Here is an 18472-nt window from a genome sequence, read left to right as displayed (position 1 = left end):
AACAACACTCTCCAGGGGGTAGGCGTATCGATATCTAAGTCTACCATAAACAGAAGACTGCATGAAAGTAAATACAGAGGGTGCACTGCAAGGTGCAAGCCACTCATAAGCCTCAAGAATAGAAAGGCTAGATTGGACTTTGCTAAAGAACATCTAAAAAAGCCAGCACAGTTCTGGAAAAACATTCTTTGGACAGATGAAACCAAGATTAACCTCTACCAGAATGATGGCAAGAAAAAAGTATGGAGAAGGCGTGGAACATCTCATTATCCAAAGCATACCACATCATCTGTAAAACACGGTGGAGGCAGTGTGATGGCTTGGGCATGCATGGCTGCCAGTGGCACTGGGACACTAGTGTTTATTGATGATGTGACACAGGACAGAAGCAGCCGAATGAATTCTGAGGTGTTCAGAGACATACTGTCTTCTCAAATCCAGCTAAATGCAGTCAAATTGATTGGGCGGCGTTTCATGATACAGATGGATAATGACCCAAAACATACAGCCAAAGCAACCCAGGAGTTTATTAAAGCAAAGAAGTGGAAAATTCTTGAATGGCCAAGTCAGTCACCTGATCTTAACCCAATTGAGCAGGCATTTCACTTGTTGAAGACTAAACTTCAGACAGAAAGGCCCACAAACAAACAGCAACTGAAAGCTGCTGCAGTAAAGGCCTGGCAGAGCATTAAAAAGGAGGAAACCCAGCATCTGGTGATGTCCATGAGTTCAAGACTTCAGGCTGTCATTGCCAGCAAAGGGTTTTCAACCAAGTATTAGAAATGAACATTTTATTTCAAGTTATTAAATTTGTCCAATTACTTTTGAGCCCCTGAGATGAAGGAATTGTGTTAAAAAATGCTTTAGTTGCCTCACATTTTTATGCAATCATTTTGTTCACCCCACTGAATTAAAGCTGAAAGTCTGCACTTCAACTGCATCTGAGTTGTTTCATTTAAAATTCATTATGGTAATGTACAGAACCAAAATTAGAAAAAAGTTGTCTCTGTCCAAATATTTATGGACCTAACTGTAAATCAAAACTGGAGGATACAAGAAGTTGTCATAGCCAGTAAACTCATAACAAATAATGTGAAATGACACAAACTTTTTTTTGTTCATGAATCCAATCTTGGATGATTAGGTGCACGTGATGCCACCTTTTAAAATGTCATGCCAATGACGTTGTGACACACTACCTCTGGGAACTGCATCACACAACAGGGTGTAACGTCCTAGCGACCTGTCTTCAACAGAGAGGTGTCTATAAGAGAAATAAGATGGTGTCGTGGGGAAATGTGGACTTTTTAACGGTGCTAAAAACTTAAGCCAAAAAATGTATATAACCAGTAGATTTCTTGGCCTCAAAAACCCCAAACATAAAAACATCAGAATTTTGACTTACGAGAGGACACCATTCAGTCCAAGTCCATTTGTTTAGCTAATAGATAAGCTGTCCCAATATTTCATCCAGATCCTTCTTAAAGGTTGTCAAGGTTTCTGCTTCAACTATATGGCTTGGCAATTTGTTCCAGAGTCCCACAAATCTTGGCATAAATAAGTGCTTCCTGGCTTCAGTGCCACTTGCAGTGCCCCTCAATTTCCAGTGATGTCCTTGAGTATGTGATTCACCCTTCAACTTTACTTTATCAATACCTTTGAGGATTGTAAATGCCTGGATTAGGCCCCCCACTCAGTCTCCTCTGCTCAAGACTAACCCGGTTTAATTCCCTGAGTCAGTCAGGGTAGGACATCTCCTTAAGTCATGGAGTGCACCTGGTTGCTCTCCTCTGCACGGCTTCAAGTGCTGCTATGTCTTTCTTGTAGCACACTGACTTGAACTGCACACAGGACTCTGGATGTGGTCTCACTGGTACATTATACATTCTAAGCATAACATCCCTTGATTTATATTCAACAGCTTTTACCGTATAACCTAAAACTTTACTGGCCTTTTTAATTGCTTCTCCTCATTGATTAGTCGATGAAAATGTTGCCTCAACATAAACCCCTAAATCCTTTTCAGAGGTTGCTCCCTGTAGGACACTGCTTCCCACCTTGTATTTATAATTGACGTTCCTTTTGCCCATGTGTAGCACTTTACACTTTTCTATGTTGAACTTGATTTTCCAAGTGTTCACCCAGGTCTGAAGCTGGTCCTAATCTTTTTGAATAATTTTCGCTGCCTCCTCAATGTCTGTCATTCCTCCAATTTTGGCATCATCTGCAAATTTCACAAGTTTACTAACTATACTGAAATCCATGTTATTAATATAAATCAGAAAAAGTAACGGCCTAAGGACAGACCCAGAGGGACTCCACCCTATATGGATTATTCTCCTCTTATGTGAACTGAAAGCCATACTCAGATAATTTGTAAAAGCCAAGGAGCAGTTTGAAAAAAAACTAAACTTACAAGTCAGGAGTCTGGAGCTCGGAGAAAGTTGTGGTAACTAACCATTGAACCGCCTTGCCATCTTGTATGGTCTGTATTGTAACCTAAAATATTGTGATGGGTTTAACAGGCACAATATTAACTTAGACTTGAAGTACTCTGTCAAAAGATGCAGATCTCACATGACTGACTTGAGATATGAGGTTTAGGAAAGGGACTGTAATTGTAGAATATTTACCCACACAGGGTAATGCAGTTGTAGGTATCTATATATATATAAAATCCCTATGTGCGTCCAGGTGTCCGTGTGTGGGTGTCTTCTGATGAAGTGCGCATGCGCGGGGCACGGTGCGATGCGCGATATTACTGTCAGAGAAAGTTAGAGGTGTTTTACGGAAATACAAACCAGTATTACTGCGAGAGGAAATTAAAGGTACAGAATACAGTGATGCATATTACAGCCACATACAAGCCAGTGTTACTGTCAGAGGAGATTAAAGGCATATTACCGACGCGCACGCCTGTATTACCGACAGAGAAAATTAAAGGTATATTACGGACGTACAAGCCAGCGGACGTACAAGACAGTATCCTTCAATAAGGGCGAGCACAGGCATCCTTCAATAAGGGCGCGCACAAAAAGGCGAGCCTCAAAAGGGCGACCTCAATTGGACACAGCGAATAAAGGTGCGCGTAAATAAAGATCTGCACCTTTGTTGCTCTTCACATATTCCAGAGCCATTTGAACTAAATTATCTATGAATACCTTTATTTGCCGCGCTCAATTGAGGTCGCCCTTTTGAAGCTCGCCTTTTTGTGCGCGCCCTTATTGAATAGAGCCGTACGAGACAGTATTACTGTCACAGAAAATTAAAGACACACAATACACGGCGGCAGCCCACGAAGAACGGTCAGCTCAGCAAGTAAACATCAACAAAAGAAAGGCTGAAAGAAAGAAAAATACGACCAACAAAAAGAATGAGGTCAAAGTCCCTTGCCATTTAATACAGACTGTTCCTACTAATGTTTATGCACTACTGTTCTAGCAACCATTATTGTAACGGGCTAAATGACTAGTAAAGGAAATAATTAATCAAGCAGCACACTATCAACAGTATATTGCACTGTAAACATTTTGATTATGCCTGGAAAATGGCTTTGGTTCCACCCTTCAATTTAAATAAACACATCACTGTAGTCTTTCATTTCTATCTGAGCACCATAACATCAAATTTCTGCTTAATTTCTTTGTTTCTTCAGAAAGAGGTCCCAATGACACAGCAAAGTAAACATAAGCATAAGGAAGAGCGCTCACCGAAAGTTAGCTGACACAACTGGCCTCACTAGAAGATTAACTGGGCCTTACTGGGCAGAAGTCCTGAATGGCACAACACACCAATGCAGGACACAGCCGCGCAGACGTTCATTTTAGAGTCACCAATTAACTCAGCGTGCATCAGGAGAAAAACCCTTGTAGATGTAGTGAGTAAAATCGTAACTCTGTATAGGCAGGCAGTGATGAGACCAACATTCACATCCACAGTTATGAAATTGTGAGACATCTGAATATATATATTTATAGAAAAGAGTAACTTGGGTAACTTACCAGGATCAGATTTGGAGAATGTGTCCATATCCAGTAGGCTCCTACAGAAAAGAGTGAAAGGTAATCAATACGCTGCTTTATAAATCAGACTTTGCAGTTTAAAAAGATGGGCATAAATTAATTGTTGACAAAAAAGCAGCAGGGTAAAGAGACAGGACAATATCACCAATGATAAAAAGCTTGAGTTTAAATGTTCTCAAAGCCTGTGAGAAGATTAGGTCTCCTGGCACAGCTATTGTGTAACCGGGGACTGAGAGGTGATGGCACTACAAAGCACCGATTTCAAAATCAGATGTATCTCAGACAGACAGAGGGTTAGATAAATGCAGTTCCTGAAAGTAGCTCTCACATACAGTAAGTGGAAGTGTAACTACAGTAGTGGTCATATTTTCATTTTCAAATATCACAAAGATCTGTCAAGCCAGATTACCAGAGAACTATTTTCATGTACATTAGTAAACACTACTCACCTTGAACTAGTGCCCATCTGGAACTGGCACCCACAATCCTGGGTTTAATAAGTGGTATCAGATGTTATCAACCTTAACTCTTTCAGGGCTGATGTCGACTTTTGTCAATAGGAGGAGCTGACGATAATCGGCAATCAGCTGTAAACTGTGACAAAGCCAACCGTTGCGTTTTAGTTAGACTCTCACTGGTAGAAGGAAAGTTAGCTTCATTGGTTTTGACCGAGATTTCCTGCACTCCCGTGAGTAGCAAGGCGCAGACAATGGCAAAAATGGCACTGCCATCTGGAGAGAGATTAAAGCGAAAGCGTAAAGCCAAATACTTTACGTGGAGGATGTGTTGCCTGTTCTCTCTGAATTGGACTAAGATTTGTCGTACACTGATTTTGATACAAGCGATCGAAAACGAATATGAGGTTTTGCGGCTTCAGCGGATTGGTCCCCAGCTAATCGTGGTGCTGCACAGGTTCATGTAGCTGACACAGCCTATGGCACTGTTCACCTGGGAGGACTGCCACTAAACAATGACAAGGGGTAGAAACCAGATTGCAATGCACTGTGACCGTGACCTCTGCTGCCGCCCCGTGCAATCACATGAACACAGCCTGGCAGCTTGCCTGCCGCACATTCTTGGCAATGCAGCATGCAGCATGCAGCAACAGATGTTTTATGTTGATTTCTGTGTGACGCCATTGCGTCTCAGAAAACTACAGTATGTTTATTGGAAAAAATATTCAGCCCTCAAAGAGTTAATGTGCTACGAAGGTGCTAAAAGTTTTAAAATATCAAAATCCTGTGATCACATTACCCCCTCAGGACTTTTCAACCTTTCATTTCCTTTCTGAGATTAAGTCGTTATCAAAACCTTTCTCCAAAATTTCAATGCCCTAAACTGCTGTCTAAGGTAATTACACAACAGAAGCGATCCGAGCGCATCTAAAAATTACAATTACAAATTCAAAGGAACATCACACAACTTTCAGCTAGCATTCGCTCGACACTATGGCCTCAAATGCCCTGTGTGTAATTTCTTCTGCATTTTCCTATCTAGTAAGCAGTTGGATCATCTTTTGAGGGTCAGCTAGTAGTGTCCTCAAAGTACTAACCAATCACTTAACACAAAAGCTGTGCTGGCCTTGTAAACTGTGAGTGAGAAGAAGAGCAGTAAGCTGTAGTAGCTAAGCTTTGGACCTTAAAGCATAAGGCTATCAGTTCAAACCCCACCAATCATTCTCGGGTGTGATTCTGAACAAGATATGGAAAGGGTAAGTTTAGTAGTTTTTCAGTTTTTTTCACAATCAGGATATATATTAATATCACACTTTTATTGTGTTCTTGAAGAAATACTCTACCCTGTGATGGCCCAGGTTGGCTGCAGCAGGCATCATCTCTTTGAACCTGTGACCATCGATAGTCATGACCAAGGATGAGCTGGGCAATGAGGTCACAAACAAGCAAGGGTAAGGTGCAAATGTGCAGGTGCTTTTATTTTCAATTCAAAGTGTACAAAACAAAGTGCATTTATTCTTCAAATAAGTAAATCACTAAATAATCCAATAAAATCAAGTGCTTGTGGAGGATAGAAACCAACAAGTAATAAGTTAATCCCAGTTTAAAACCATGCAGATATCGGGTTTTCTTTACTTCCTTTGTCTCCTTTGCTCATACTTTTGCTCATAGCCAGCAGCTTCGGTCCCATTATCTGGTCACAACCAAACTGCCTCCTTCGCCATCTGCCAGGACCCTTGGAGCTGAACTCCCATCTTCCACACGCTTCCCTTGGCATCTACATGATCCCCAAGAGGCCACTCGATTGTCCCCCATTCTTCCCTTGAGCTCAAAAGGGAACGATCCACTCCTGGAGCACTGTCTGTTCACTCTTCTGCTGGGCCTTCAACTGCCTGTCTCCTCCTCACCATGGCGGCTTGAACTTCCCTTCCCAACTCAGCTTTTGGTTTCTTTTTCGAGCCTCCCCACTATCCTTCTCAGGATCTTTTAAAACTGATAGGGGCGCAGATGGCGCAATTATGGATCCTAAAGCACTAAAGAAAAAATCGGCTCAACTGCACATATCTGCACGTGAATGCGGGCTTTTCAATTTCCTCATCAATACCCCAGAGCCCCTCATCCATTCTTCCACATGCACCTATGCCCCTGCAAGCCTGATCACACTGATTTCATTTTAAAAAACCACACCTCCATGGATCCCTTTCTCCCACTTTGGTACACTTTCCGCCCATTAAAAACGGATCACAACTCACTGCTCTCCTTTGGGGTAAATGGAGATCAGAACAGCCAGGTTTACTCCTAGGAAACAACAATGGAAACTGACTGATCAAGGTTGAAACTTCAGCACTGTGACCTCAGACACACCAGGTTTGTGGGAAAAGTTGTAACTTTGCAACCCAAACACAATTATCACAAAAGTGCATATAATTATTGACTTACACTCACATTTCCAACATTTATTTTTCATTTTGAGTACCATATTGAGTTTTCTTGTTGACAAGATGCCCAAGTTTTGATCACAAGACCTTTGACAACACCATGTATTACATATAAATAGGACACTGATTGCGTTTTCAAGTTATCAATTTGTGAATGTAAAGTCTCAGCTTCTTTACTGTTAGCTGCAACTCTAACTAGAGATTTAACTTCAGTCCTTTTTTGACTTCACCTCTCATTTTGCCCTCTGGTTTTGGTTGCTTATTATAATTCTGTCTCTTGGCTTTTGACTTGTGAATTTTTTTTTACTTTTTACAACATTTAGTTTGTACAGTTCAGCAATAATCCTCAGGCACTCTGTATGGCCATAACAATAACACCTTAGGACCAGCAGAAGATCCACAGGATGGAACAGTAAATGCAGACTAGTAGAGCTTGATTATGTGAGATGGAGACTCATATCATATAGAAGAAGGGAATTTGAGATCAACAAATGGATTGGAGTGATGGCAGCTGTTCTGCAGGCACTGTATCAGTCGGTGGTGAAGAAGGTGATGTGTCTTGAGCCAAAACTCTCAGTTTGCCGCTCAGTCTACTTCCTGTCTTCATTTATGAGCTCTGCAGTTCTGTTAGTACAAGAGGCAGAACATGAGGATTCTTAGCCTAGCCGCTGAGATGACACTTCGTGGTATGGTGAGAAGGTTGATGCCTTGGGACGGCCTCAGAGTAGAGTCGCTACTACCCCAGATCAAGAGGAGCCAGCTGAGGTGGTTTGGGCATGTTGTAAGGATGCCCCCCTTGGCGGCTCCTCCTACAGCTTCTCTGGGCATGTCCTATGGAATTTTTAGTTAATATATAATCTTTTACAATCTATATATTTAAAGGAGAGTTGGGATCCGAGAGACTGTGTTTGTGTGTTTGTGGAGGGATGGAGAGTTAAGGCGGGTGTTGGAGTCACGTGATCATCTCCCCTCCAATTCACCTCATTTCATTCACTTCATTTCGCTCCGAGCTGAGCTCCGCAGCTGGCGCGGTCTTGCCGTTCTTTTCCCTTAGTGTTTAAAGTCCTTTCTCCTTTACTGATTTACTGTTTAGTAGACGCGCTACTTACTGAATAGTATTTTTTCCTTTAGTGTTTCTACTTAGTGTTTCTTAGTGTTTAGTAGATGTGGTGTGCGAAAGGAGAGTTGGGATCCGAGAGACTGTCTTTGTGTGTTTGTGGAGGGATGGAGAGTTAAGGCGGGTGTTGGAGTCACGTAATCATCTCCCCTCCCATTCACCTCATTTCATTCACTTCATTTCGCTCCGAGCTGAGCTCCGCAGCTGGCGCGGTCTTGCTGTTCTTGATTTGCTTTTCACATGGCCAACTATACGTTGCATGCTCAAGAGTAAGCTCAGCGCACAGTTTGGTCATATTACAACCAGAGGGGCGAACTGACAACGTGGTATACAAAGAGATGCTTAACAAATAATTATTTGTATATTTTCCCTCAGTTTATTATTTAAAATTTTAAAGCAGTACTTTGCCGCTGCGAAGCCCTTTGTCACCGATTTTTTTTATTTTGCTAGTTATATATATATAGGCAGGTACTATATAACATGTCTATGATCTGCTTCTTGCAACTGAGAGGACGTGGTGGATGTCTTCCAGCTGTCCGACCAACCACACATGTTACCTAGCAGGTAACCACCCAAATATCAGATTGTGGTCAGACCTATGCATATTATACTGTGTATATATATACTGTATATACATATTATATAAATAACATAACAAAATGAAATATTAAACAAAAGGAAAATGACTGAATGAAGATCAAAGGTTAACTAGCTTAAGCGCATGAAGTCCCTGCCTCGTCTTAGAGAAACTACCAATGTAAATTTCCAAGGTTAGAATGAGGTAGATGAGTAACAAACACCCCTCCAGAAAGTGGGGATAAACTGATGGGAAAGCCATTACACCCCTCCTATGAAGTGGTACTACTGTAAGATCAATAGGACGATCCATTAAACACCCCTCTTAATGAAGCGGTGTTCAGAACAATGGGAGAATCGACATGCGTCAGAAATGACTGTGACATTAGTCGATTGGAGGAGGTAATAAAGTTCTGCATATAAAGAGTCAGATGATGTGATGTATTAGATGAGGTGAAGGATAAAAGGATAAAAGCAGTTGGATTATTTAATTGTTTGTTCACTCCTTGAACTGAGATGCTTGTGCATAACTCTATGAAAATAAACAAATGTTCTGCATTCTCATCAGTTGGGGTCCATGAGTGCCTTCTTTGATGATAAAGGAAAGTTTTTTCCATGACAGTCTCACTGAATGTAAAATGTTTGGCAGACACAGGACATGCTGGCTGGCTTGGGAATGCCTGGGAATTCTCTATCAAGAGTTGCAATCTCTAGCTGGGGACAGGAAAATATGGGCAGATGTTCTTGGCCTGCTACCCAGGAAGCGAACCCAGCTTCTCCCAACTGCAAGGCAGCAGTGCTACCCACTGCGCCAACGTGCCGCCCCTACTCTATCGTGGAATAATAAAATTACCTTTTGTTTTGAACATCTGCCTCTCTCGTGCCTCTCTTATTACCCCCTCAGTCCTGGTCGGTCCCAAACTACTAGCAGGCCATCCACATTTTTCTAATTTATTATTTGCTTCTAAGGTACTTACCCTTAAAGACGCTATATATTATAAAGATTAATGAACTAGATGAAGGCCTCAGGCTGAAACATTAGTCCAGGAGTACCAAAGTAATATAAGTTCAGGACTTTTGCTCATTGCATCTCACTCACCTGCCGGTCTCCACAGTGCCATGTCAAAATATTACAAATCAATGCCAATTCAAAGAGCTCGACTGTGCTTTTAGTTTGTCTGCACTCGGACATTTCAAACATTTAAATGAGACAGTAATCTTCCATGTAAGCATGTTCCATCTGCTATGCACTTATCTCCATCTTATCTCATTTCGACTTTTATCTCCCTTAATGCATACCTGCTATCAAATGGAGACAAATCAGCATCCATTTTTGTCAAAGTCACCACTTTAAGTAAGTAACTGGAGCCCGAGCCTCTACCTTAATCCTGAATTTTAAAGTCTGGAAGTGTGTGGCCATTATACTTGAATTCCACCACTCAGATGAAGGTCACCTACGGAGCCCTCAATTCAGGTACTTTTTCCTTTTCTTTTCCTTGCATTTTATCTGTCCCCCCTTTTTTTTTGTTTCTTTTCAACGATTTTTAGAAATGCGAACAAAAGAGCCTGTTCCCTTTTATCTTTCATAGCCATTTATCTTCAACAGCAAATGTCTTCATGCTTCAATGTCTCTTTCCGCCTTTGTGCATGATGTGCGCTGTCAGGCTGCCTTGCGTCAGCCTTGGCTTCTTCAGATGACATTTTGCAGTTATGTTGGCCTTACCTTTTAAAGTCTCCGCAGATGGATGTCTGCCCTGCCAAAACACGCTCAGGTGAGAGAAGCTGGGTGTGACCTTTAATGGCTGAGGTTTAGCTGTTTTTTGGGCTGGTTGGAGTCTGGAGAGCTGCTATTATGATGCTGGAAGGCAGAAAAAGTTGCTGTAGGAAGGAAACATTGACTGAAGTGCTTTAAGATAGCGTTCACCAATTAAGGCTTTATATTTACAAGATTTACAAATAAAGGCACGGTGTGAGATGAAGGACGCTTGGTGAGTGGCATTTTAAACCCCACGATTGTCAGTTCAGTCCCATCTCTCATATACTATGTTACCAAGGGGCACATCATGCTCTGACGGTAACAAAATGTATGAAAAAGATTCATTCATTCATTGGCTAACTGATACCAAGCAAGCCAAAGTGATATCCATTACAGTGATTCAAGGGAGACCTCATGATTGTTTCATTCATCCATTGATTTATTACTGACTGCCAAACAAACTGCAGTAGTATACACTGAATTGTTTGAAAGCAGTAGTCATAAATATATAAAATAATGAATAGTTAACTGATGTCCAATGTTGTGGTAAACATTAAATATGGATTTAAGAAAGGCTCTGTATGAAATAAAGCTTGAAGGATTGATTGATTTGGATGTCAAGCTAAATTCATGCCATCTGTACCCTCTGCCAAATGCTAAGGGTACTACAGTGTTATACATTAAAGTGCTTCACAAAATACAAATTGACTGACACGTTCATTCATGGGCTAACTGATAACCAAGTGAGCTGTTGCAGTATATTTTGTGGACAGTCTTTAACAAAGAATGCCATCCATCCATCCATTATCCACCGCTTATCCGAGGTCGGGTCGCGGGGGCAGCAGCCTAAGCAGGGAAGCCCAGACCTCCCTCTCCCCAGCCACCTCCTCCAGCTCCTCTGGGAGGACCCCAAGGCATTCCAGGGCCAGCTGGGAGATATAATCCCTCCAGCGTGTCCTGGGTCTACCCCGTGGCCTTCTCCCAGTGGGGCATGCACGGAACACCCCACCCAGAGAGGCGTCCAGGGGGCATCCTAACCAGATGCCCGAACCACCTCAACTGGCTCCTCTCAATGCGGAGGAGCAGCGACTCTACTCCGAGTCTCTCCTGGATAACTGAACTCCTCACCCTATCTCTATGGGAAAGTCCAGCCACCCTGCGGAGAAAACTCATTTCGGCCGCTTGTATCCACGATCTTGCTCTTTCGGTCACTACCCAAAGCTCGTGGCCATAGGTGAGGGTAGGAACGTAGATCGACTGGTAAATTGAGAGCCTCGCCTTTTGGCTCAGCTCTCTCTTCACCACGACGGACCGTTGCAGAGCCCGTATTACTACGGATGCTGCACCGATCTGTCTGTCAACCTCCCGCTCCATTCTTCCCTCACTCGTGAACAAGACCCGAGATACTTGAACTCCTCCACTTGAGGCAGTACTGTGTTCCCAACCCGGAGAGAGCATTCCACCCTTTTCCGGCTGAGAACCATGGCCTCGGATTTAGAGGTGCTTATTCTCATCCCCGCCACTTCACACTCGGCTGCAAACCGCTCCAGTGAGTGCTGGAGATCACTGTCCGATGAAGTCAAGAGAACCACGTCATCCGCAAATAGCAGAGACGAGATTCTGAGGTCGCCGAACAAGACCCCCTCTGCTCCTTGGCTGTGCCTAGAAATTCTGTCCATATAACTTATGAACAGAATCGGTGACAAAGGGCCAGCCCTGGCGGAGTCCAACCTCAACAGGAAATGAGTTCGACTTATTACCGGCAATGCGGACCAAGCTCTTGCTCCTCCTGTACAGGGACTGAATGGCTCGTAACAACGAGCCTTGTACCCCGTACTCTTGGAGCACACCCCACAGGATGCTTCGAGGGACACGGTCGAATGCCTTCTCCAAATCCACAAAACACATGTGGACTGGTTGGGCAAACTCCCATGCCCCCTCCAGGATCCTGGCCAGGGTGTAGAGCTGGTCCAGTGTTCCACGGCCGGGACGGAATCCACATTGTTCCTCTTAAATCCGAGATTCGACCATAGACCGAACTCTCTTCTCCAGCACCCCTGAATAGATCTTACCGGGGAGGCTGAGGAGTGTGATCCCCCTATAGTTGGAGCATATCCTCCGGTCACCCTTCTTAAAAAGGGGAACCACCACCCCGGTTTGCCAATCCAGAGGCACTGCCCCCGATGTCCATGTGATGTTGCAGAGAATTAACAAAGAATGATACTATATAAATTAGGATGATTGATTGATTGATTGATTGATTGTCCAGTTGATGCCAAGCAACCTGCTGTAGTATTTATTAAAGTGCCTGATGATGGCCTACACAAAATAAACCTTGATTGATTTATTGATCAAGTGATCATCTAACTGATGACAAGCAAGCTTTAGTAGAATCCACTGATGCGCTTACAGCCAGTTCTCACTAAGGAAGGCCCTTTATAAACATTAAATGATTGCTAAATTGATGCCAGAAGAGCTGATCAAGTGTCCATTAAGGTGACTTAGGACATCACTAATAAACTATTAATATATTGATTCATTCATTAAACTGCTTGAAAACAATATATACCAATAAAGGCACGGTATGAGATGAAGGTCGCTTAGTGAGTGGCATTTTAAACCCCACGATTGTCAGTTCAGTCCCACCTCTGACACACTGTATGACCCTGGGCACGTCAGTTAAGTGGCCTGTGCTCTGATGGTAAAACAACGTATGTGAAATTGTCATGTCTCCTGGTCATGAGAGTCACCTTGGGTAAAGCCACCTGCTAAATAAATCTTAATAATAAGTACAATGGATTGACATGTGCCAGGCGGCTGGGGACCCCACCCAGCCGGGACGCCTGGAGGGACAGTACCTTCCCCGGGCCATGAGAGGGCAGCTGCCCTGGTCTGCTTGGGGGCCACTGGAACAGAGCTGGGAAGCTCATCCCTATGGGAGGACGTGGCCACTGCAAGGGGGCGCCCGGACAGTAATGGAACCAGAGAATTTTCTTTCTCATGGTCTGAGAGTCCGTCAGGTGCATTTTGGCAAACTCCAGGCGGGCTGCCACGTGCCTTTTACTAAGGAGTGGCTTCCGTCTGGCCACTCTACCATACAGGCCTGATTGGTGGATTGCTGCAGAGATGGTTGTCTTTCTGGAAGGTTCTTCTCTCTCCACAGAGGACCCCTGGAGCTCTGACAGAGTGACCATCAGGTTCTTGGTCACCTCCCTGACTAAGGCCTTTCTCCCCCGATCTCTCAGTTTAGATGGCCGGCCAGCTCTAGGAAGAGTCCTGGTGGTTTCGAACTTCTTCCACTTATGGATGATGGAGGCCACTGTGCTCATTGGGACCTTCAAAGCAGCAGAAATTTTTCTGTAACCTTCCCCAGATTTGTGCCTCCGGACAATCCTGTCTCAGAGGTCTACAGACAATTCCTTCGACTTCATGCTTGGTTTGTGCTCTGACATGAACTGTCAACTGTGGGACCTTATATGGACAGGTGTGTGCCTTTCCAAATCATGTCCAGTCAACTGAATTTACCACAGGTGGACTCCAATTAAGCTGCAGAAACATCTCAAAAATGATCAGGGGAAACAGGATGCACCCGAGCTCAATTTTGAGGTTCATGGCAAAGGCTGTGAATACTTACTGTATGTACATGTGCTTTCTCAATTTTTTTTTATTTTTAATAAATTTGCAAAAACCTCAAGTAAACTTTTTTCACGTTGTCATTATGGGGTGTTGTGTGTAGAATTCTGAGGAAAAAAATGAATTTAATCCATTTTGGAATAAGGCTGTAACATAACAAAATGTGGAAAAAGTGATGTGCTGTGAATACTTTCCAGATGCACTATATATATAAAATGTGGCCATTGGATTGTGTCTCACACCTCCAAACCCCAGAAACAATCACACAGACAAAACTCCCAAGTTATTTGGCAAAATATGTTCAAAACAAACTTCACAAAACACAACAACAATGATATCCTTTCAAAACTGAGTGATTTTGGTTCATTTTAATAAATTTGCAGACCTTTCTGATAAAACGAGGTTTGTGGGTGTGTATTGCCTTTCTCCCTTCCCTTACATTCACTGCAGTGCTAAGTGTTTAACTCACAAGGGTATAGAGATCTTCTTCAAGATCTCAGTTTGCATGGTGGAGTCTGGTGAGCCGCTAAAGTCTCCATTATGACGCTCAAAAGCAGAGAAAGTTTAAAGGATGCCTGAATGAATGATTAAGTAACGCTACACATTCAGCTTTGTCAGGACAGACCTGACTTGTTCTGTTCTACTTACCAGGCATGTCTTATTTCTTCTGTGACATTTGGGTCACATTGGGCAGAAGCTCACTAAAGAAGTGACAGACTTTTAAGAATTCAGACATCGTCATCTTAAATGACAAGAGGATCAGACACTTCAGTTCAGTCCACTCTATCAAGTCCTTTCTCTACAACATGCCTGCACCTCACTGCCTTCAGAAGGGAATTTCTTGTCCAAAAGCCAGCAGATCTCAATGGTATTAGAGTAGCTCCAGAGAAGACCAATTAGCACAGGAGCACCAGATGCCACTGAAGGGCCTGCCTGCTTTGAAAGGTGTAAGTATCTTAGACTTGGCTCTGACTTTCTTCTCACCATAATGTCACCATACATCTGAGACAGTGTGTAGGCACAGCTTCGCCTGGATGTCTACTGCTGCCCCTGCTGGAGGCACCTAAAGTGTTGGTCGCTGCACCTCATTCAGTGATGTTATTATGCATCTCCAGATTTTAAAATTGGCAAAAGACGCCCCTTCTTTAGATTTTATTTAAACTTTATGTCCTGTTAATGTGTTGAGGTCTCTTGTTACCTGATTTTTGGTCATCATTGTCATAATATAACTTTAGCTGTCACCTTTTTATTTGTTTAATGCTTTTAGATTAACCTGTAATTCACATTTTTGTATTGAATATAATACACTTCTGATTTATAAATTCCTCTAGGAAAAAAAGTTTTCTAAGTAAATATCAATGCAAATTAACCCCATCATCTAGTAACACCAACCTTCCAAATTTCCAGTTTAACTTTGTTCATTGCCTTTATCTCACCCCATACCAGCTATTTGTCATTTGTCCAGCTTTGGATTCAAACTGCCATTTCTGTCAGGCAAATGTCCCTGGCACATTTTTACATGTGTTCTGGGAATGTCCACTGGCATTTTATTCTTCTATTTCCAGTTTTCTCTCGGCTGCCCTTTCTATCAACATCCCTTTTCATCCTCAAATCTACCTTCTGTGGGACAGCTCTTCTCAAATCTCTTTCTCTACCCTAACAGAGGTTATTATCTCTGGTTACGACTGCTGCCAAGTTGGATCTATCCTCTCATGGGAAATCAGCTCATCCTGTTTCTTTTCCCCTCTGAAAAGCTTCTGTATTCAATCTTGCTTTGCTCAAACTGTCAGTGGAGAGAACTGATAGGTCTTCTGGACCCAAAATTCTAAATGACAGTTTATGGTGCAGCTAATCCAGGTACGGAGGTGCTGTGATCCTCACCACTAACCTCCTCCTTAATGTTCTTGTCCAGAGAGCTCACGGTTTGGGTCACGTTCCTCTCCTTGGTGTGTCGAAACATCAATGGCCTATATATTTTCCACTGTTTTCATAGCTATTTAACTTTTAATTCATTTATTCATAACTATTTAATTATTCATACTATAAGATGGATGTCAGTTGTGAGAGAATAATCTGGAGATAACAATAGTTAAGTATTTTGGTTAGCAGTGCCCGTTGAAGTATATAAGCATCTATTTTGGAAATGTCATGGAGAGAACTACTGAAATGGTTAAGTAAATTAAAGACAAGAATGGATTAGCAGAATGGTTGGTGTAATACACAAAATATACCAGGAGATAATTAAAAGATCAGCAGATGTCCTGTAAACAACAAGACTGGACAGTCGTCACTTACACAGAGATTTCAAGGGTAATAGCTGAAGCTAACAGGTATGAGAGGAACAAGAGTGTAGAATACAGTAATCCCTCACTTATCGCGGGAGATAGGTTCCAAGGCCGACCGCGATAACTGAATTTCCGTGAAGTAGGGACACCATATTTATTTAATTATTTAACGTGTATTTGGACGTTTTAAAACCCTCCCTGTATTGTTTACAACCCACCCTTTACTCTATTAAAAACAGGGACAACTGCTAAGCAATATGAAATCGGTAGATAAGTTTACACTTACTGTATAGCGAAGTACATGTAGCAGCTTGTAGCCGGTCATGACGTCGTCGACCTTGTTGCAAAGATTCCTAAAGCAGATTCCATCCAGACTACTGCCTTATCACGTCCACTTGCAACTCGTTTTGCGCCCTGGTTAAAGGACACTGCGGCCGTAGATCTTATATGCTTGTCCTCCTTTTTAAATAAAAAGAATCGTGGACTCATTGATGCTGTAATGGTGTCCTGCAGCGGTGTAGCTGTTCCCTTCCTTCAACATATCCAAAACGTTTACCTTTTCTGCAATTATTTGCATCTTCTGTTGGTGCTTGGACACGGCCCCTGAATCAGTAGCACGTTAATGCTGAATGAGTGAGATGAGACTTCCTGGTTAATGCAACACTCCGTCGCTGAGCCAATCAGCAGCACACAGGAACTTAACTGCGTGCTCTGATTGGGTAGCTTCTCAGTCATCCGCCAATAGCATCTCTTGTATGAAATCAACTGGGCAAACCAACTGAGATAGCAAGTACCAGAAGTAAAAAGACGCATTGTCCGCAGAAACCCGCGAAGCAGCGAAAAATCCGCGTTATATATTTAGATATGCTTACATATAAAATCTGCGAAGTCGTGAATCCGCGAAAAGTGAACCGCGAAGTAGCGAGGGATTACTGTAGACTTTTATTTGGCTTAGTAAGCCAACAAACCAATCAAAGGTAAATGTATGCATTAATCAGCACTGTTATGCAAATTCAGTTGTTTATCAAATAGACCTCTGCCCTTATTTCTTTGATCATTTTGCAACAGACTACTGTGATAAATGCTCCCTCTTCAGCATTCACTGAGGAGAAATTAAAGACGCAATGGACAAGTCTCCTCCTGCCTGGTTCTGGAATCAAAGAGGTCCTAGTTTGAGGACAAGATTTCTTTCTTTAATATATAACTAATTCAAATTCTTCCACACAGTGCAGCTCCAGTTCTTATTTTGGTCGATTCTGTTTACTTTTACTAGGTTGACAGTTTGGGCCTGATTATTGAATTTTTATTTCTGTAGACCCTGAATCTTTTCTTGTCAGACCTTCAATAAAAATGCAGTCATCAAAAATTGTAGACCCCTGCCAGTTTAAATGCAGACACTGTGTTAAAGTGTTGGAGGGTATAAATGAAGCCCCTATATGCTATGCATTAAGGAAATTAAAGTTATTTTCTTTCAGACTCTATCTGAATGTGTAAGCAGATGTAAACCGAACTGAACCTGAACAGTGTGGCCTAATGGTTTAGACGTTGGACTGTGAGAACACAGTATGGTGAGTTTGATAAGCAGTGAGAGACCTCTTCCTGCTTTAACCATCATGAGCACTGATGGTGTGAGCTGATGTGAACTTTAATATTGCATTTTAAACAGACAGCTTTGTGCTCTTCCAGCTTTCTCTCTCTTTGATCCAACTGGAGTGGTGAAAGGGTCGTAACTTTGTGACTGTCAGCATCAAGAAGCCCATGAGTGCTTTGTGTGGTGTTTTAGTTTTTTCAGTTTTGCTTTATTGAAGGATATTTCTGAGCGCAAAAATAGGAGTTGGCAGCGTAGTCAAAAGAGGAAGCCAGGTCTGAGCCATGGAGGCAGATGATGAGGCAATCAAGACACAAGGACAAAGCAAGAATCTGTGTCAAAGACAAAGAAGGAGTTCAAAACCGAAAGGGGCCTATGCCCTGACTCAGCAGGAAAACACTTAACTAGTTTCTTGAGTTAAACAAAAAAGAAAACGCAAAAAGAGGCAAAACGAAAGAAAATAAGAATCAAGCATGAAGTCGAAAACCAGGCAGGACATGAAAATTAATCACAAAGAGAATCCAAAAAGGGTTAGAAGGCTCAGTGCAAAGATTGACCTTTTATCGCATCTGCTGATTAATTCAAATTCACGACCCAGGAGG

At 42.5% G+C, this 18472-nt stretch overlaps 1 protein-coding gene across 1 annotated transcript in view; it reads right to left on the bottom strand.

The window, feature by feature from the left end:
• The window catches only part of cpne9 (copine family member IX), a 737722-nt gene that overhangs the window by 669947 nt on the left and 49303 nt on the right, over positions 1-18472 (bottom strand). The window contains exon 2 of the mRNA XM_028824197.2: positions 4002-4042. Coding sequence (XP_028680030.1) covers positions 4002-4042 — 41 coding nt within the window. The remainder of the gene's footprint in view (positions 1-4001; positions 4043-18472) is intronic.

The sequence above is a fragment of the Erpetoichthys calabaricus genome, chromosome 18 (genome assembly GCF_900747795.2).
Source record: "Erpetoichthys calabaricus chromosome 18, fErpCal1.3, whole genome shotgun sequence".
Lineage (NCBI taxonomy): Eukaryota > Metazoa > Chordata > Cladistia > Polypteriformes > Polypteridae > Erpetoichthys > Erpetoichthys calabaricus.
Note: the sequence above shows the minus strand (reverse complement) of the source record. Positions and strands in the feature narration are given on the sequence as shown.